The following is a 22,039-nucleotide window of genomic DNA, read 5'->3' as shown; positions in this document are numbered from 1 at the left end:
GGCTAGGAACAGATTGAAACAGGCTGGGCTGCAGCATCCATTAGTGAATATGTGAGCTGGGTCTGAGGGAAGGATGCACAGGATTAGTCTACAGCATATAGAGGCACGAGTGGGAGCCAGTACATGATGCAGGTCAGGCCAGATTGGACTGCAACACCCATCAGTTCACATGAGGGCTGGGGGTGGGCCAGGCTGGGATAGGTTGCCATAGCCACCTACTGGCATGCACAAGAACCAAACTGGGTGTGGACCAACTGTGCTAGGCCACAGTACCAGCTAGAAAGTGTCAGGACTGGGTACAAGTCATGTTGCGTGGACCACAGTGCCTCCTGGCAGGCACAAGATCCTAGACTGGGAACTTGCCTGGCAGGAGAATGATGGGCACTCCCCTGCTAAGCCACGCCTGTTGGTGGTAAGCACCAGAACCAGGGCTGGGGGGGGGGTGGGGAGGTGGAGCAGGTTAAGCAAGGCTGTGCCACTTATTAGCATAAGTGAGCACTGGGTTTGGAGGCCCGTTGGCCCAGTGTGCACAACAGTTGGATGGCATTTGGCTGTGCTGAGCTGGGCTATGCTGCAGCAGAGGCTGGCATGCACAGACAGACACACACACACACACTAAAACAATATGGGGGTCCAAATGTTAGTTCTTTGGGGTCACCCTGACTAGGCCACGGTACTTGCTGGCATGCATTAGGAACATGTCTGTGGGGGACTGGCTGGGCTGGGCTGCAGCACCCGTCAGTTTGCATGAGATACGGGCCTTGGGTGGAACTGACTAAGCTGTATTCACCATTATGTGTGTTGGCTGGTGCAGGTGGCAGAACACAGCTGACTCTGCACTCACTGTTGCAAGTAGGAGTCAAGTCTGAGGTCACCCCAGGTGATGTTCCTTAGGGGGACTCCCCAACTAGACTAATGGACTCAAACTCTGGCCACGAGAAAAATCACAGGATATGTGGTCTGACTTTGGAGTTCATTTATCTGTACTGAGCTCCCTTAGTTGCTGATGCCTATACAATAGACAGCATGCCAAGATGCTCATGGGGAACTTGACAGCCAGCTCTTCTAGGCTAGCACGGAATGGCAGCTGTCTCACCAGAGGATGGAAAGCCGAACAGGTTGAACAATTCTGGCCAAGATTGCAGCAATTGTATGGGTCTGTGGATGTACTAACTTTGACTTGGTAATCCAATATACCTTGGAAAGATTTGTTCAATTTTTATGGAATGAAGCCCACATCTCAGAACTATCAGAACTACTCAGGGCACATTGAACACACGTCTCCACATCCAGGCTCTCCAAGGGATGATAAAATGACTGTTCCACAACACCAAGAGCTAATGTAGGTGACAGGAAGGACTAGACCTAGCATTGTTCCCAAACTCCGTGGTCACAGAACAAAATATCAAAACATGCGTCCCACACAGCTTCCTCCCAATCTTGGCAATACCTATATTAAAGGAGGTAAACTGTACAAAAGAAATGAAAAATCAAAAAAGAAAGTTTGTTTTTTTTTTTTTAACAAGAAAGTACAACATCTTTTTGCATGTCTCTCATGTCCTGGACCACAAATCTTGAAGCCTCAGAAATGAGAATGGGCACGGTGAGTGCTTTGTCTGCCAGTGCACAGGAGGAGACAGGATGGCAGAAGCAATAACTGCTCTCCATAGCTTGCAGGGTGTCTGTGGGGTCCAGGGACCTGGCCCTATAGCTGCGGTCAACAGTTCTGATGAAAATTCCAAATGAATGCAGGAGAAAGGAAATCCCAAACCACAGCCTCCCAGCAGTGCTGATGCCCCATGTGTGGTTCCCATTCACCAGCACCTGGCTCCAGAGTGGCTTAGTCCACCTCTGCCTGGCCTGGTGAGCAGACCCTGCTCAGCACAGGGCCCAGAAGTCACCTCAGCCACCATGACAGGAAATGTCCAGACTGGGAGCACAGCATGGACACCTGCTTCCCCAGCATTCAGCAGCAGGACAACCTGAGCCTCACCTTTCCCAGGTACCCAGCAGCCTCACAGACTCCCTGGGAATGACTGTCTTAGAGCACATGCCCTGGAGCCTGCCCACCAGCTCTGCAGCATCATCAGCTCCACTCACCAGGGTCACCAGAGAGATTCCAATATGGCTCCCTCTCACTTCTCCATGAACTGCACAAGCCTGTGGACATGGAGGGCACCAAGGCCTCCTGAAATTCATCACCTGCCATTAGCAGCCAAGGGTGTCCTCTCCCTCCCTGACTGGGGACTTTGCTGAGAACACCATCTCAGGGGAAATGTCCTGAACACTGACTACACTGGGGATGCACCTAGGGGTGGGACAGGGGTCGTTCTGGCATGATCAACAGAGACTTTCCTGACTTGTATACCTTGTGAATTCTATGGTCTTCTACAGGCTTTGTGACACAGCTCTCCAGGAAAATGCACAATTCCTCATCAACACAGCATCCATCCATAAAATGGTCAGCTCTACCAAATGTACCCTCAAGAGCCCTTGTGTGTTTCATATCAAGTCAAATTCTTTGGATGGCAATATCCTATTACTGTGTTTTATGAAATATGACAGACAGACAGAGAGCGCATGCGCACTAGCCCTGGCCGGAACCCAGCCTGAGCAACTGCTGCCCTAAGGAATGCTGGGGTCACGCGCTGGTTGAAGCGAGCACGTGAGAGTGCCAGCCCCTATCAGAAGCTTTCTACCTTGGATCCAAGGTCACGACTTGCAAGCCTTCCTCTGAGTGGCTGGTGTGAGTCCACGCGGGAGAGCTGACCAAGCCCACGCAGCTCACGTCACAGACTTGGAGTTTGTGACGTCAGGCAAAGCTGCCCATATAAAGAGCGCCGGCTTGGGGCCCCTGGGCTTGTCTGTGCTTCCCAGCCACCAGCCACTGCCTCCGCCATGGCTGAGCCGGGCTCTCCCTCGCCGCCTGCTGAGGGACCCCTCGTCTGCCAGGACCCTGAGAAGGCGTCCTCACCCCCCGGGAAACAGAGGAAACCCAGGCCCCGCCGCCGCCTCCGCCTGGGCACCAGCCGGCAGCCGACCTTCGCCACCTATTTCCCGAAGGTTCTGAAGGAAATTCACGCAGGCCTCAGCCTGTCCAAGGAGGCCAAGGCCGTCATGGACTGCTTTGTGAGAGATCTCTTTGAGCGCATCGCTGATGAAGCCGCCAGCCTGGTCCGCAACAAGAGGGGCTCCACCCTGACCTATAGAGACATCCAAAGTGGGATACGCCTTGTGCTGCCCACTCAGCTCTACAAGTATGCCGACAGCCAGGGCAACAAGGCCCTCATTAAGTTCATCTCCAGCAAGTGAGCCGCCTCGGGCCCCCTGTGCCTGCCCACCCAATGGCCACCCTCTCAGCGGGAAAGACCTGCAGCACTGCACAGGGGGACTCTCCCAGGGGTTGGGACAGACAGTGCCTGGCACACTTCATGGACAGTCTTCACGGACTTACTCACTTCATTGATTCTACTAGATTCTCTGTGATGGGTACATCTCCTCCAAGGAGAATGGGGAGAACCTGTATCCGTTGTGCACTTATTAAACGCCTTGTTCAATGCTCATTTCTGTCAAGTGTGTTCTTATAAGACAGCTCCTTGTCCCAAAGCCAGTCATGGTTTCCATGTGGTTCATACTCTCCTTAGCCACAGGGACATAGGTGGGATGATGGGCAGCTTTAGTGTGTATGAGATATTAATACATAAAATTAAGAACTTGCATAGATCACACGCATGTCCTCCACTTTCCCCAACATATCCTTTCCCTGAATTCACTTAAATATGTGAATGAGTGTTCAAGAATGGTACAGCTTCCTTTAATAACAGGTTCAAGGAAACATTTAGTCCCCAGTACCTTTTAGTCTGTAATGACTACTGCAAGTCCTGCAGATTGATCAGTCTACTCCAAAGAGACAGCTGTCTTTTGCTTTAAAAAAAAAAAAAAACATTTTGTTGCTTGCAATAAGTGTAGGTTCATTTTTAAGGTTTACTGATTTTTAATGGAAATGTAGATCAACAGAGAGGAGAGACAGAAAATTTTCCATTGACTGGTTCACTCTCTCACTGGCCGCGATCGTCAGAGCTGAGCCAATACAAAACCAGGAGACAGGAATTTCTTTAAGGTGTTTCGTATGGGTGCAGGACCCCAAGTACTTTGGCTATCCTCTGCTGTATTCCCTGGCCAAAAGCAGGGGGCTGAATGGGAAGTGGAGCATGCAGGATACAAATTATTACTCCTATGGGATCCTGGCGGTTGAAGAAGAGAATTAGCCAATTGAGCTCTTGCATTGGGGCCTATTATGTGTGTTGGGAGAAGTGATTGTACAAGCAGAATAGACCAATACCTAGAGTGCACTGAGACAGCCTAGGAGGAAACTACACACCATGAGGGACAGCCAGCAGCTAGAAACGTGGGATCTGCAGGGGATGGGCTGGTGAGCCACCACCAACCTTGATCTGGAGCCTGCAAAGTGTAGGCCATGGCAGTCGTATTGTCTGGCAGTTATTTTTGTTTCCACACTAACTTATTTTAGTGGTGATTTTAAAATATAAATCCTGAGGAGAAGTTGGACAGGCTCCTTGCTGGCTGCAGCAAAACCAACAAGAAAATAAGAAAAACCTATCTTATAACAGCAACAGGTAAATTTTGCAGAATGTGACCTCAAAACCATTGTGTGTATGTGCAATGAATCTCTGAACACTCACAGAGTCTTGCTAAGTTTCCTTTGGGCAGTGGCATCAGTACCAGCTTCGGATGCAGACATCTCATGTTGAAGTGCTGGTTTCAAGTCTCAACTACTCTGCTCCTGATCCACATTCCTGCTAATGCTCATTCTATGAGGCAGCAGACGATGGCTCCAGTGTGTTAGTAACCACCCGTCTTGCAGGAGACCTGGATTTAGTTTTGCATTCCAGGGTTTCTCCTATTCTAGCCCAGGCTTGTTGGTACATTTGCAGAATTAATCTGTGGATGTGAAAATCTCCTTCTTTCTCTGTGCTTGCTCTCTGATAAAAGAAAATATACAAAAATATACAATTACATTAAGCCAAGAGACACGCACCTTTTCACATGAACTGTGACACCAAAGAGAAAGTTTCATTAAAACACTATGAAGTTATGTGAGTTGTTGCTGAATCAAGATGCCAATGTGTTTAATATGGCTTGAAATAATTTTGCATAGTTATCTCCATGTAGATTGACCTTTACATACTTTATTGTGAGAAGTAAATGAAGTCCTTCAACACTTCATCTTTTTTCTTCTGTTGCTTTAGGTGTTTATCTAATTGTACTTTCAGAGATCAAATAGGAGATTGAGGAAATCATAAAGCACCAAAGCAGGGCTCTGGCTGGAACTCGGAGGATATTGTGGGATTGACACAGGTGGTTGGTTCCATAAGAGTGGACAAGTGTGGTTGAGATAAAGTGAAGCTGGATAACTGTGTGTTCAGTACAGTGAGCAATTCAGGGAGAGTCTTTTGGTGGTGATGATCTAAGAGTGTAGTTTGCTGTAAAGACAAACAAGGGAAAGAAGTAATAATTAATCATGAATTCTTTAGCGGATGATACATTGGAATGGATATTTTGAAAAAATCAGATATTCAGCTCTTCTATCAAAATAAACAGTAAATTAAAAATATTCAGCCAGGGTAATAAAATTGATAGAACAAATACAATTTAATTGAAGGTTTCCTAAATACTCCCAACTATGGAGCTTATTTCAAAACATGCAGAGAGGCTGGTGATGTGGTGCAGTAGATTCAACCATTGCCTTTGAAGCTGACACCCCATAGCAGCACACATTTGAGTCCTCACTGCTGTGCTTCCGGTTTAGCTCCTTGCTAATGTACCTGGGGGAAACAAAGCATATGATGGCCCAGACACTTGGGCCCATGTCACTGAAAAAGGACACATTGATGCTGTTCTTAGCTTAGAGAAGAACGATGATCAGGAGTTTATGAGACAGACAATGGATGAAGAAGAACTTCAGGCAGAAAGGACAGCATGAGCAAAAACTTAACAGTAGGGAAGCACTTAGTCCTGTGGGGGGAATTGACAGAAAGCCAATGTAGATGCAAGAAGGAAGAGGCTGGTAGAAACTAAACTAAGAGCAACCAGGAGCCAAACTATGTGGAGCCTTGGGAGACTCAAAAGTGGAGACCCCAATTTGTACATGACAACATGCAGACACAACAGGAAGATGAAGATGATATTCAGTCTTACCCTCCAGCAGCCAGTAGGAGGTAGCGATATCAGACAAGGACTATTTCAGGTGGTAAAAGTGCTGTTGAGAACAGCTGAGGAAAAAGTACTTACTTTTGAGTGACAGATGGGGGAGGCTCAGAGAAAATAAAGCAAGTTTTGGGGGCCTTGAAGGATGAATGGGATTTCAACTGACAGCAAAGTTAGGTAGAGGATTTGGGGGAGTGGCAGTAGTCTGAGCTCAGGAGTAGAGAAGGCAATTCAGGGTGTGTTTGAGGGAAAAGGAGAGTGATGTTGGGGCTGAGCACAGTATTCAGGTCAGTAAGCTGGCATATAATGCCCCTTTGGAGTGGCCTTAAATGCTTAGCTAAGAAATGTGGTCTTCTTCATTGATGCTGATGAGTTCCTATAGGCTTTTGAGCAGAGAATGCCTGAACTTTAGGAAAATCTCTTTAACAGTGGCAGGAATAGGAAGGGAAGCCGTAGCACCAGGACATGTCTGCCAATGGGGAGTAAGAACTGGCAAAAAAAAAAAAAAAGAACTCTTCCTGATGACATCTCAGCCAAAGAGAACACATTTCATCACTGCTTATGATGGTCAAGTTCCAGTAAGTTCGATGTTCTCTTAAACTAGAAAGGTGAAGGTTTGTGAGAAATGCATAGCACAAAAAAAGTATGAATTTTAAAAGTGTTTCACACTGCCCCCTCCCAATCTTATCATTCAATTCCATTGTCTGAACTTGAAGTGTACAAGTGAGTATAGACGAAGCTACTGTGGAGTTCAAAGGTGCAGTCAAAATTCCTCAAGACTTCAAGTTCCCTTGTGCAGAATAAAACAGTATGAATGAGTACCTGCACATGTAAGGGAATCAAATGTGCCCTGAAAGTGTTAGGTCACTTATTGTACTTTCCCAAAATGGAGTCTGTTATGAAAGAATTGCTTCCTACTTTTATGCCATAATTGAGAAACCTGTTGCCAAAAAATGACAAATATATTTTCTCCTTTTTTCAAAGTAGTTCAGGAATGCACCAAACAATATAAATGTATGTCAATGTGTACTAATTATCATGAGCAGAAACAAGTTTTCTAAATGCAAGGTTTTGCATTGCACATTGTGTGTTAAAATGATACTGGGTTCAATCAAGCAGATTCCAAAATTATTTGTTTCTTTCCCTACCACACATGTTCATGATTTATTTAGCTTTTACAGAATTGACTTTTATATAATTTAAAATTATACTCTATTAGCAAAAGCTGGAAATTGCAGAATACAATTAAAAATTATACAGACAACACTACATTTTAATACATGTTATTCCTCTCTCTTCCTATAAAAAATATTCATATGTTTTTAAATAAAAATTTGATCATAGTGCACATACTGTTGTGTAATATAATTTCCCCTTAATAGCGTGTCAGGGACTAGGCCAGCATTGTGACACAGTGGGTTAAACCACCGCCTGCAATGTTGACATTGCATGTGAGTACTGGTTCAACTCCCAGCTGTTCCACTTCCAATCCAGATTCCCTGCTAATGCACTTGGAAAGGTAGATGAGGATGGCCCAACTGGTAGATCCCTTACCTAACCCATGTGGGAGATGCAAATGGATTTCCATAATCCTGGCTGTGACTTCCCCTGTCCAGGCTGTTGTGGTCATTTGGGAAGTAACCGGTGATAGGAAGATCTCTCTCTCTCTTTCGCTCTCGCTCTCGCTCTAACTCTGCTTTTTCAAATAGTATAAATAAATCTTTTTAAAAATACCATGTACAGGGGCTGGCACCATGATATAGTTGGTTAATCATCCACCTGCAGCACCAGCATCACATAGGGGCACCAATTCATGTCCCAGCTGCTCCACTTGTGATCCAGTTTTCTATCAATGGCCTGAGAAAGCAGTGGCCATTTAGGGAGTGAGCTAGCAGATAGAATATCTACGTGTGTGTGTGTGTGTGTGTGTCCTTTTAGTAACTCTGCCTTTCAAATAAAAATAAATAAATCTTCTAAAAATTAGGTACATGCTAATTCTGTGAAAATAAAACATATTTAAAATCAATATGATTTTTACATTGCCAATAGGGAATAAAAATGGGCAAAGAATTCTAACTTATGATTGCCATAATTTACCTAATCCACATCTTACGCTTGATCACTTCAATTATCTCCAGTTACCCACGTGAATACTGTGGGGTTGCTTTTGTGGCACAGCATATTTTTTTAAAAGATTGTATTTATTTTTATTGGAAAGGCAGATATACAGAGCAGAGAAGAGACAAAGAGGTGGTTCATCCAGTGGTTCACTCTCCAAGTGGCCACAACGGCTAGAGCTGAGCCAATCCAAAGCCAGGAGCCTCTTCCAGGTCTCCCACACGGGTGCAGGGTCCCACTGCTTTGGGCCATCCTCAACTGCTTTCCCAGACCACAAGCAGGGAGCTGGATAGGAAGTGGGGCTGCCGGGATTAGAACTGGCACTCATATGGGATCCTGGCATGTTCAAGGCGAGGACTTTAGTTACTAGGCTATTGCGCCAGGCCTGTGGCACAGCATATTAGGTCAGCTCTTGTAACTTCAGCATTCCTTATATGAGCACTGGTTAGTGTCCCAACGGCTTCACTGCCAAAACACCTCCCTGGAAATGAGCCTGGAGAAGCAGCAGAAAATGGCCCAAGTGCTTGAACCCATGCCACTCACAGAAGAGATCCTGATGGATTTCCTGGCTCCTGGCTAGGCCTGACCCAACCCCTGCCATTGTAGCCAGTTGGGGAGTGATGCAGTGGCTGGAAGATCTCTTTCTCTTTATTTGTCAAATAAACAAATCTTCAAGAAATTAATATTACAAAGAAAAAAATTTGTATCAGGTTGAGCCATATATAGTTGTCACTGTTGTAAATAAAAATAGTCAAATGTCAGCAATTTCACATTATTCAACCATATATATGTGTGTGTGTATATACACACACATATATAGCATATATACATATATGCCAAACTCTGATTACTTAATTAAGATAAACATCACATATATGTATGTATGTATGTATGTATGAGTATGTATGTATGTGTGTATTTGACACACAGAACAACAGGAGGAGAGAAACACAGACAGAAAGAAATCTCCCATTGTCCAGTTTTCTCCCTCAATAGCCACCAATGGCTGGTGCTGCTCCAGGGCAAGGTTAGGAGCTGGGAACTCCATCCTGGTGTTCCACCTGGGTGGCAGGGAAACGAGTATTTGGATCATCATTCCAGGTACATCAGCAGGAAGCAGGAGCAGGTGCAAAACAGATGGGACTCAAAGCTACACTGACATGGGATGCTAGCATCACATGCATTGGTTTAACCCAATGCAACACAATGCATGTGCTTACCATACATTTTAAAAAGTGGAGATACAGAATAGCAAAGTATGCACATCTTGCGGCTGATGTGGTGGCATGGCAAGCTAATCCTCTGCACTGTGGTGCCAGCATCCCTCACGGGCACTGGTTCATATTCCAGCTGTTCTACTTCTGATCCAGCTCCCTGCTTACGGACTGGGAAAGAAGCAGAGGATGATTCAAGTTCCTGGGACCCTGCACCCACATCGGAGCCCTGGAAGAAGCTCCTCCTTCCCGGCTTTGGATCAGCTCAGCTCTGGCTGTTGAGGCTTTTGGGGGTGTAAACCAGTAGATGGAAGACCTCTCTCTCTCTCGCCTCTCTGCAAAATCTGCCTTTCAAATAAAAATACACAAATCCTTTTTTTTAAAAGCATGCATATCCTAAAACTTAAACCATATTCCAGATCTAGAATTGATTTTTATCAACTTTTATTTCTAGAACGTATCTTTTTACCACTGGCATTCCTCACTAGTACTCATCTAATGGTTGAATAATTACTAACTATTCCAAAAACAATCTGTTTCTGTCTTATATGGGGGGGCACTTCATAGGGCTACTGCCGGGGCGTTGTAGGCTAAGCTTCTGCTTGCTGTGTCTGAAATCACATTAAAGAAGAACACCAGTTTGAGTCCCATCTGCTCCACTTCCAGTTCCACTCCCTGTCAATAGCTTCGGAAAGTAACAGAGGATGGCTCAAGTCCTTGAGACCCTACATCCATGTGGGAGGCCCTGAAGAGTCTCCTGGCTTTGGATGGACTCAATTCTGGCCATTGCAGCCATGTGCAGATATCTCTTTCTCTGTCTGTCTGTCTCTCTCTCTCTGCAATTCATCTAAAAAATAAATCTAAAAATACCCACAAGAGCTTAAGTTTCATATATTTATTTCAACAAACTCCCTGCAAACAAAGAGTTATGGTTGTCCTAGAATGCACTCCCACTTCCAGCAGCATTGTTTACACTGTTTATTTCAAGTATCACATGAAAATCCTAGCTGTAGTATTATAAATATGAATAATATTGGAGCTAACTTAATTGTCTTAAATATTGTGTACAACAGGTAACTTCCCCTTGTCTTCATTCATTGAAAGTTGGTGTGTTGTATTGGAAGATGTACCTTTAGAATCTGTTTCTTGCTTCTGCCATGCCAGCCAAGCACCGTGCCAGCAGAGTGGGCCTGGGGCCTCACATGTGCATGGGTCCCAAGCAGACAGGTTGGGGGGATAGGATCACAGGTCGGCATGCTGGCATGAGGTGCCAGTGTACCAGCTCTAGGGATCCATGCATACATTTGTGGGATCCACACATCCATACACTTGTGTCCTGGGTACATGAGGGCTCTAGGCTTGGGAAGGCAGACCAGACAGGGTCAGGCCAAACCATAATACACTGGCATGCACAGGACCCAAGATTGGGGGTGTGGAGCATGCTGGGTAGCCTGTCACAGCTACTGGCTTTCATGGAAGATGAGGATGGGTGCAGACTGGGCAGGGCTAGGCTGCAGCACTCACCAGACTGAGCTGGGACTAGGGGAGGGCCAGGCTGGACCGGTAAGCAGCATCCAATGTCAAGGGCTAAGATGGGGGTTAGGGCATGCCAGGCTGGATCAAAGCAACCACTGGCAAGTGTAAGATCTCTGGTTGGTGGCAAGATTTGTGGGTGTGGGCATACCTGGTATAGGAGCTAAGGGGACATCCCTGCTGGGCTGCAGTTCACATTGGTGCATATGAGAGGTAAGAATGGGGCAGACCTGGATGAACATGGCTACAACAACCCTCTGCAGGTGTGTGGGCTGAATCTGGGGATGTGCAAGACAGGGCTAGGCTCCAATAGCTGTTAGTGCTCATGAAAACCAGAGTGGGTGTGGGACATGTGTCGTGGCACCCACTGATCCACATGAGAGCCAGGTGTGGGAGTGGGCCAGGCAAGGTTAGGCTGTAGTACCTACTGGAGAGAGCGAGAACAGGTGTGGGCTGGTCTTGCAAGGCCACAGTGCCAGAAGGGAAAGGTTGGGACTGGAGGTGTCCCAAGTCAGCCTGAACCAAACACCCACCAGTGTATGTGAGATCTGGGACTAGAAGCAGGTCTGATAGAGCAACTTGGGGAAATCCCCTGTTAAGATGCGGCCCCTGCTGGTGAGCACAAGAATCGAGGCTGGGGGCAGGCCAGGCCAGGCCAGGCCAGACTACAGTACCCTTTCAGTACCCGTTGGCATACCTATAAGTCAGGTCTAGGGGTGGGCCAGGCTGAGTTAGGACAGAACACCTGCTGACAGATGTAGTAGTCAGAATGGGGTGCAGACCAGGCGTGGTTAGGACGGAACACTGGCCAGTTCACATTAGGGTTGAGACTGGGGGCTGTTTGAATTGGGCTAGACTGCAGCACCCCCGCCCCCCAGCATGAGCTGAGACTGGAGATGGGCCAGGCAGAGCCAAGCTGTAGCACCCATCAGCAAATGCCGATGTGAGATGGGCCATGCCAGACTGGCCCACAGCACCCACACCAGTACATGCAAGACCTCAGGCCAGGATTGAGCCTGATGAGGTGGTTGAATGTTTCCCTTCACACCCACCCCTCACCCCCTGACACCTGCTAGGCCACTGCTCCCGCTATGGAGTGTGAGAACTAAGACTGGAGGTGGTCTGGGCTGGGCAGTGCTACAACAACCATCAGTCTGCATGCGAGTTGGGTTTAGGGAAGGTCCAATCCAGACCAGGCCAATGTATCATCAGTTGCTGATACCTGTGCAATGGATAACATGCTTGAGTACATAAGGGAGACAAGATGGCCAGCTCATTTGGGCATGCAGAGGGTAGTTAGTGCCATGTCAGAAGATGGAGAACAGAATGGATTAGACAACTTTCTAGTTGAACTTTAGAAGCAAGTGTCTGGGTGTGTGGATGCACTGGGGTGGACTCTATCAGCCAGTAGACCTTGGAAGGATTTTCTCAACCTTGGAGCAGCAAAATCAACAGTGTATCAAAACTATCAAAACTACTCAAGCAATACCCTTAGAACATTCTTCTTCACATGATGGTTACTAAGATGACATCAAGTAGACATCCCCAATTCCTGGGTACTGATGTAGTTTGGCAGATATGAGTGCCCCCTCCCCTCCACACCCTCACCTTCCCCTCCACTGGATACAGGAGAAAGGGAAGAAAAAATTGGAGGCATTTGTCCTAACCACCTTCACCCATGCCTCAACCCTCCCTATCCTACTCAGTGGTCCTCATAGGCATTTATCCTTGTCAACTATGTAAACAACATCAAAAGTAAACACTTACATAAAAAAGAAACTGGTCCGTTAAAGAAGTGAAATGTTAACTTATTTTAATCATTTTTTGAGGAAATTCAAGTGAGGGGGAATAACACACAAAATGAAACTTTGAAGGAGCTTTTAGGGATTCACTGTCTAAATGTAAGATGGAGAAACAGCAAAGTCATCTAAGGGTTGTTTTCAGGTATAATTGTCGAGCACCATAAAACAGTGGCCACCACAGCCAGTTGGGATAAGTTCTTTGAGACCTAGAATATGAATAGGTAGAATAAAGATATACTAGCTTCAGATTAAATTATTGATACCATTTTTTTTCATGTTACCTCACATCCGTGTCCTTTACCTTGTGACTTACAGTTTCTCCCAGTAAAGGGCAAGTTTAATTTTCCAGTCCCTAATTTTGGGCTCAGCCACAGGACCTGTTTTGACCATTAGAACATCATATTAGGCTTTAAGAAACAGTAATAAACCAGCACAAAAAGCTAATCCTCTGCCTGCAGCACCAGCATCCCATATGGGTGCTGGTTTGAGTCCTGGCTGTTCCACTTCTGATCCCGCTCGCTGATAATGACTTGGGAAGGCTGTGGAGAACAGCCCAAGTGCTTGGGTCCCTATACCCATGTGGCAGATTCAAAGGAAGCTCATGGACCCTAACTTCAGATCCGCTCAGCTCTGGCTGTTGTGGCCTTTGGGGAGTGAACCAGTAGATGAAAGCTCTCTCTGTGTGTCTCACCCTCTCTGTGTAACTCTGACTTTCAAGTAAAATAAATATTTTTTGAAGCAACTATTTTATATATACACACATATATATACACACAAACACACATAGAATCACAAAATTCAATTCACTCTGAAAAGTGTATTTTTCAGTTGTTCAAAGATTATCATAACAAATATTAAAATATTTCACCACTCCAAAAAGAATATCCCTGTATGCACTAGCAGCCACTGCCATTTCTCGCAGCTGCCCTCCCCAATTCATGAAAACCACAGTCTGTTTCCTGACTGTATGAATAGGCCGATCTTGGATATCGCATATTGATGACATTCTAACATACATTATCCTTTGTGATTATTTTCTCACACTTAACCTTGTGTTTTCCAGTTTCACTCATATTATGACATAAATCAGTATTTCCTTCCATTTCACAATTAGATAATTATTCTCTTATATGAATAGATCAAATTTCATTTACCTTTCAGCTAATTAACATGGGGGTTGTGTTCATCTTTCTAGATCTATCAGGAATAATTTTTTAAAGATGTATTTTATTTTATTGGAAAGTCAGATATATAAAGAGGAGGAGAGACAAATATCTTCCATCCGTTGATTCACTCTCCAAGTGGCCGCAACAGTCAGAGCTGCTCCAATCCGAAGCCAGGAGCCAGGACCCTCTTCCAGGTCTCCCACGAAAGTGCAGGGTCCCAAAGCCCTGGGCCGTCCTCAACTGCTTTCCCAGGCCACAAGCAGGGAGCTGGATGGGAAGCAGGGCCGTTGGGATTAGAACCAGCAGCCATATGGGATCCCAGCACATTCAAGGCAAGGACTTTAGTTACTAGGCTACCACGCTAGTCCCAGAAATAATTCTATGAAACATTTATGTACAGGTACTTGTATGGAAATATGTTTAATTTTTCTTTTTTTAAGATTTACTGATTTATTTTTTTTATTTGAAAGGCATATTTATAGAGAAGGAGAGACACAGAGAGAGATATCTTCCACCCATTGGTTTACTCCCCAAATGCTACAATGGCCAAAACTGGGCCAGTCTGAAGCCACAATCCTGGAATTTCTTCCAAATCTCCCATATGGGTACAGTGTCCCAAGGACTTGAGCTATCCTCTGCTACTTTCTCAAGCTACAGGCAGGAAGCTGGATTGGTCATGAAACAGCCAGGACACATCCTTATGCCAGTACTTGAAGATTGAGGATAAACTAATTGAGCCAATGTGCCGGCCCTTAACTCTTTCTTTGCTCTTAACCACTAAATGTCCTGGAATGTTTCTACCAATCAAGACAAGTTAAAGCAATTAAAGAATTTGCAAGATATTTTCATAGTCAAATACTTCTACATATTTATAACAAGTGATTACCAAACATTTCTCATTGGTGTATGCGTTGAATAAACAGGAGATTCAGGGAAAGGGATGGACTTAAAAGATCAAGACATGGGGCTGGCATGTTGGATCAACTTGGCTAATCCTCCACCTCCAAGAACTGCCATTCCTTATGGGTGTCAGTCGTGTCACAGCTGCACCACTTCCCATCCAGCTTCCTGCTTGTGGCCTGGGAAAGCCTTGGGACCCTGCACCCATGTGGAAGACCCAGAAGATCCTGGCTCCTGGATTCGGGTTGGTACAGCTCCAGTCATTGCGGTCATTTGAGGAATGAACAAGTGAATGGAAGATCTTATCATCTTTCCTTCTTTCTGTAAAAACTGCCTTTTTCATAGGTAAATTTGTAGATTAAAAAGTCAACACAGTCTGATAATTTAAGAAGAGTTCAGCATGGATTCTATTCCAGTGGGATGAGATACTCTAAACTCCTCTTCAATGCTAGCATTATTTTTTTGAGTCTAAAATTATGGTCTGGACCAGCTTTGTAGCTCAACAGGCTAATCCTCCACCTGCAATGGCCAACAACACATATGAGCACTGGTTCATGTCCCAGCTGCTCCACTTCTGATCTATCTGCCTGCTTATGGCCTGGGAAAGCAATAGAGGATGACTCAAATACTTGAGTCCCAGAAACTGTGTGGGAGACCAGGAAGAAGCTCATGGCTCCTGGTTTCTGACCTGCTTACCCTCAGCCATTGCAACCATTTGGGAAGTGAACCAGTTAATAAAAGATCTTTCTCTATCTCTACTTCTCTCTATAAATCTGCCTTTCTAATGAAAAAAAATAATATATTTTTAGATTTATTTATTTTCATTACAAAGTCAGATATACAGAGAAAAGGAGAGAGAGAGAGGAAGATCTTTTGTCCATTGATTCACTCCCCAAGCAGCCGCAATGGCTGGAACTGTGCCCATCTGAAGCTAGGAGCCCAGAGCTTCTTCCAGGCCTCCCACGTGCCTGCAGGGTTGGGCCGTCTTCAACTGCTCTCCCAGGCCCAAGCAGGGACCTAGATGGGAAGTAGGGTCACCAGGGTTAGAACCGGCGCCCATATGGGATCCCAGCGCATTCAAGGCGAGGACTTCAGCCACTAAGCTACCATACTGGGCCCCAAAATAAATAATATTTTTAAATTTTACAGTTTAATCCAACTTGAAAAGTAAGTGTCCTTAAGTAGAATGAGCAAACATACATGTTCTATTGTATAGGAGGACATTTATGATTTAATCAACGTAAATATTTAACGAACAGCCAATTTGGTGTGTCTATTACTTTATCATCTCTTTGGCTTGGAAGAACTGGATGTCACCTCAGGATAAAGGAATTAAATAAATTCCAAAGTTATCTCCATAAACGTTCAGATGATGGACAGGAATGGTACTTAGAATTCAATAAGGGAGTTAAGAGTAATCTACTGAGAATTTTTGTTTGCTTTTTTGGTCCTACATCCCTGCTTCCTGCAACAAGCACAGACAAATCTGACAGAAATGAGACATGAGAATATCACTCTTCAAATAGAGCTAACAAAGTGGAAATATAATAGACACATATCACAATATATTCAACAGTTCTCCCAAAGCCTTTCTTTCTAGACTGCCCCAAATCACATTAGCTTTTCATCTCTATTAATACAAGGAATGCTACTATTTTAAAAAAATCAGCAACAACAAAAACCATATTAAATTTTTGAGAGGATCTAGAAAATAATTTCAGAGCTAGGCCATCTTCTCTGGCTGAGACCATGTCATGCAAACTTGGAATATTCCATGATGAGTTGGCAGAAGCAAGAAATTTAAATCTTAGAAAATTCTGTAGTTTTCAGATCGACAGAGAAAGAAAAACCATTTGATCATCTCAATCATGTAGAAAAAGAAGTGGACCGAAAAAATGAATTAAAAAAAAGTAAACCTGGGGGGGGATGTTTGACCTAAGATACCCACGTCCCACACTGCAGAACCTGCTGAGTCCTAGCCCCATCCCTGAAGCTAGCTTCCCACTCCTGCACATGCTACAAGGCAGCAGTCACAGCTCAATACCTGGGATCATATCATTCACGTGGGAGAGCTGAATTGAGTTTCCAGCTACACGCTTCCAGTCACAGCACTGCAGACAAAGCAGCTGGTAGAAGTCTCACCCTGTCTGAAATTAAAAACACCTTCACAGTCTATGAATAGAAGGGCAATTTCTTTCTCTCTGTTAAGGGGAAATTCTGAAAAGCTTATAGTTAACTTCAAAATTATTTCAGACTGAATGCCTTCCACTGAAGAACAGGAACAAGGCATGGAGGAAGTTGAGGATATCTATCTAGTCTCATTTTTCTCTGCAAAGGAAGAAATTTCTCTGCCTGTATCCAGTATCACTTTGCTACTATTCACAGATATTACAAAACTAATAAGAAAAAAAAATGAAAAACTTGGCTCCCACCAATCATTTATTAGACTGGCTTCAATTCACTAAACATCGCTGTGTCATGTACCACACATGACATTCCGTATACACAAATTTTGGCTCTTGTGATATAGCAGTTCTCAAACTTCGATATGCATCAAATCACCTGCAAGCTTAATAGAATTCACATGGCTAATGCCTATCTTAAAGATTTGAATTTGGTGCCTGTGTAGTGGCATAACAGTCTAATCCTCCTCCTGCCAGCACTAATATCCCATCTGCGCACCAGCGTCCCAGCTGCTCCACTTCTGATCCAGATTCTTGCTTAAGGCCTGGGAAAGCAGTAGAGGATGGCCCAAGACCTTGAACCCCTGCACCCATGTGAGAGAGACCAAGGAAGAAGCTCCTGGCTTCGCATCAGCTCAGTTCTAGCCGTTGGGGCCATTTGGGGAATGAATCAGCAGATGGAAGATCTCTGTCTCTTCTCTCTGCAATTCTGCCTTTCCAGGTAAAATAAATATTTAAAATATATTTTTATTCGATAGTCTACAGTGGATCTTTAGAATCAAGGAATCTGCCACTCACATGGAAAACCTGGTTAGAGTCCCAGTCTCCTGGCTTCAGCCAGGCACAGGCATTGGCTATTACAGCCATTTTATGGGAGTGGACCAATGGCTGAAAGATGGATATTTCTCCCTGTATCCTCCATCCCCAACACTGAACAAAAACACATTTCCCTCAGTCCTTAATAGTGATGTAGATGCCGCCTAAACTCTGAAGAAATACGAAAGGCTAGAAGACAGCATGAAGGAGGCTACCTAATTTTGCTGCAAGGCTGTTAGATGATAACACTGCCCCCTAGTGCTCAAACTGTCAGGGCATCTGTTTAATTCAGTACAGGCTTCAGACACAAATCATTGGCTATAACATGAACGAATTCCCCATCCACATCCTTTGAAATCCGTGTGTGGGAAGACTGCACCCCAGTGTAGTAGTACCTCAGGTGTGACTATTGGATGGTGACTGGATCATGACAGCTCTGAGTTCATGAATGGATCAACTCACTAATTGTTTCAACAGATCAGTGAGTTATCCTAGGAGTAGTTCTATTGATGATGATGATGATACTTCCCCCTGGCACGCTTGCTCCATCTCACCACATGATGCCATTCATCATGCTATGATGAAGATCTTCATTAGATGCTGAGCAGATGCCTATGCCATAGCCTTGAACTTTCCAGCCTCCAGAACTGTGAGCCAAATACATTTCTATTATTAAGTGATCCATTGTGTGGCATTCAATGATAGCAACAGGAAACGGACCAAGACAGTTTTTCACACCTTCTCTGCCTCCACCTCCACCTCTATCCTAGGTTTCAATTCCATCTTAGCCTTCCTCTTTTCTTGTCAAAGAGCTGTCAAGGCTGCCCACTTGATAATTTTGAGAGACTGGCTCTGTGTTGAGATCTGGGCAAATTGCCAGAAAAAAAAGGGGGGGGGGGCATTGGCTGGGCCACGCCCTCTTGAAATCCTATTGGCTTCTGCATCTCTACTTTCTCAGGCTAGTCCTTCTCTGCTCAGTTTTTGGAGAGAGACCAGATGGAGTTCTGTGCTCCTGTTGTGTCCATTTGGGAAGAGAACCATCAGATGGAATCTTTTTCTTTCTCTTCCCCTCTCTGTCACGCTACATTTCAAATACAGTCTTTTTTTTTATTGTTAATTATTTTGCATTATGTGACAGTTTCAAAATACAGTCTTTTTTAAAAGAGAGAAAAACATCTTAACTGAAGCATTAACCTATGATAGAATTTCTGTCCTGCAGCAGAGGGAGAGGTAGGAACACACAAAGAAACAGTATTAATTCTGATGATGTGTCCTACTGGCAACGGGACCTTAAGGACGCCAAATTTGTGTTTCTGTCTGGGAGCTACCCTCTTACAGCCTCTCTGGGTCACACGGGCAAGATTCCTTGTTGCAACCTAAAGGCCCTGGTCTAAGGAGTGTCTTTGTTCCTCAGAAAGGGGTGTCCCTGTCAAGGGCTCTGGGGCTATGACCGTACCTCCAGAACTACAGCTGGACCTTGACAAGGATGCCGGATATGGCTGCTGGCTGGCCAGATATACTGGGAATCCTTGATAGTTTTCCCTTCTCTCATCTCAGGGGAGTATTAAGTTAAATATTGCATGATCAATGATAGTGTTTGGATGAGAATTTTAATTTTTTTTTTATACAGAGAGGAAGATCTTCTGTCCTATGGTTCACTCCCCAAGTGGCTGCAACGACTGGAGCTGAGCCAATCCGAAGCCAGGAGCCAGGAGCTTCTTCCAGGTCTCCCACAAAAGTGCAGGGTCCCACAACTTTGGACGATCCTTGACTGCTTTCCCAGGCCACAAGCAGGGAGCTGGATGGGAAGTGGAGCTGCCGGGATTAGAACCGGTACCCGTATGGGATCCCGGTGCGTTCAAGGCGAGGACTTTAACCGCTACTCTATCGTGCCGAGCCCAAGGATTTTTAAATTTTAATTACAAGTACTTTTACCTAGAGGAAGACACTTGATCACATTTTCACCTGAAAAGTAATGGCAATACTGTTTTTGTTTTATATATTTTTATAGGAAAGGCAAGTTTACAGAGAAAAGGAGAGACAGAAAAAATCTTCCATCTACTGATTCATTCCCCAAGTGGCCAAAACGGCCAGAGCTGAGCCGATTCAAAGCCAGGAGCCTCCCTGGGTCCCAAGACTTTGGGGTCATCGTCTACTGGTTTTCCAGGCCACAAGCAGGGAGATGGGAAGTGGAACAGTTGGGCATTAGTACTAGCGCCCATACTGGATCCTGGCAGATGCAAGGGAGGGGGTGGTTTAGCCAATAGGCTACCGTGCTGGGCCTGGCAACACTGTTTTGAAAGCATGAATATTTTTTCCTGAAGGAAAATTTCATTACATTTTGAACCTGAAAAGCGGTGGCGGTCATCCTTCTGTCTGCAATTAGAATCTCTAAAGTGCTTGTTTGTAATGCAGCGCTGGGCTCCAGGCTATCTCTGCCCCAGCAGGTCCCATGGATAGCAGTGGCGGTCATCCTTCTGTCTGCAATTAGAATCTTTAAAGTGCTTGTTTGTAATGCAGCGCTGGGCTCCAGGCTATCTCTGCCCCAGCAGGTCCCACGGATGGGCTGCTTTCTAGTCTTGTCTTCCCAGACAAAGCCAAGGCTTCTCCTCCTAGGTACTCCTGGGTTGTCCATGACCCATTCTCCACTCCCCATCACATTACTGATTTAACTTTCTTCATAGCATTTAGTTACATGCAACTCTCCCATTCATTTCCTGGAAATTCATTCTTCCTCTTTCTCTCCTCTTCCTCCTCCTCTTGTGCCCTCTCTGTCTCCTTCATGACATAAAAAAAAAAAAAGTTCCAGGGAGGTGATGTAGTGGCTCAGCAAGCTAATCCTCCACTGGGCAGCACCGGCATCCCATATTGGCAACAGTTCATTTCCCGGCTGCTCCACTTCCCATTCAGCTCACTACTAATGGCCTGGGAAAACATCGGAGAATGACCCAAGTCTTTGAGATCCTGTATTTATGTGGGAGACCTGGAAGAATTTCCAGGCGCCCAGCTTGGGATCAGCTCCCAGATTTGCTGTTTGAGGAGTACATCAGCGGATAGAGAACCTTTCCTTTGCTCTCTGTAAAATCTGCCTACAAGTGAATTAAAAAAAATTAAGATGAAGAAAATTAACCGCAGGAAAAAGAGGCAGCCTCATCTCTCTTGCTCATTCCTATTCAATCAGTGAACACCCATTCAATAAGAAGATGCTAAATTGTGTGGGACACTTGGAAGAAAAGAATCTCCAACCTGATCTTAAAGGAGATGGCTAAGAATCAGAAGAGGAAATTACTTTCCCAGCAGAGAGAATACAGTCATGAATGGACGGCCTAAGTATGCCAGCGAGGCTGAGGGCAGTAGCCAGTGCAGAGCCCAGGGGCCATATTAAAGAGCAGCTAAGTGCTGTTGTTTTAGGGGGTTGGCAAGTATGGGGGAATACAGAGGCACCAATAAGATGGAAAGGCATAGATAGAGGAACAGACGTGCACCCATAAAACCCACTGAGAAAAGCCTCCTATGGAATAGGAGGAAATTATGAACAGAACAAAGCAGAGGCTTTTATAAAAGAACAAAAGGAATGAAATCTAGTCATGGTGTTCAAGTACACTGTACTCTTCAAATAAAATTGTGTTAACAGAGATGCCTTGCGGGTCCAGCGCAATAGCCTAGTGGCTAAGTCCTCGCGTTACAACCACCAGGATCCCAAATGGACTCTGATTTGTGTCCTGACTGCTTCACTCCCTTCCAGCTCCCTGCTTGTGGCCTGGAAAAGCAGTGGAGGATGGCTTACATCCGTAGGAGCCATACCTGCATGGGAGACCTGGAAGAGGCTCGGGGCTCCTAGCTTCTGATCGGCTCAGCTCTGGCCGTTTTGGCCACTTGAGGAGTGAACCAGCAGATGAAAGATCTTTCTCTCTGTTTCTCTTTCTCTCTGTAAATTTGACTTTGCAATAATAAAATAAAATAAGCCTTACTCCTCTCATGCTCCCCTTCCTCCATCAACATGAACTCGATCAACAACACAGACTTCTGTGGTCAGGCACTACACAACAGGGAGCGACTGGTTTTAGAGGTTCGAAGAG

At 45.1% G+C, this 22,039-nt stretch overlaps 1 protein-coding gene across 1 annotated transcript; it reads left to right on the top strand.

Moving 5' to 3' along the window:
- The first annotated feature begins 2,898 nt into the window (after window positions 1-2,898).
- Window positions 2,899-3,312, top strand: LOC131478639 (uncharacterized). Its single transcript, XM_058659146.1, has one exon. The coding sequence runs from the start codon at window positions 2,899-2,901 to the stop codon at window positions 3,310-3,312; it is 414 nt and encodes a 137-aa protein (XP_058515129.1).
- Window positions 3,313-22,039: the final 18,727 nt, after the last annotated feature.

This window comes from Ochotona princeps, chromosome X (assembly GCF_030435755.1).
Source record: "Ochotona princeps isolate mOchPri1 chromosome X, mOchPri1.hap1, whole genome shotgun sequence".
Lineage (NCBI taxonomy): Eukaryota > Metazoa > Chordata > Mammalia > Lagomorpha > Ochotonidae > Ochotona > Ochotona princeps.
This window is presented reverse-complemented; position numbering and strand designations above follow the sequence as displayed.

Bases quoted from the DNA above. Each gene is read 5' to 3' on its own strand.
- LOC131478639 (XM_058659146.1), top strand. From the start codon at position 2,899: ATGGCTGAGCCGGGCTCTCCCTCGCCGCCTGCTGAGGGACCCCTCGTC.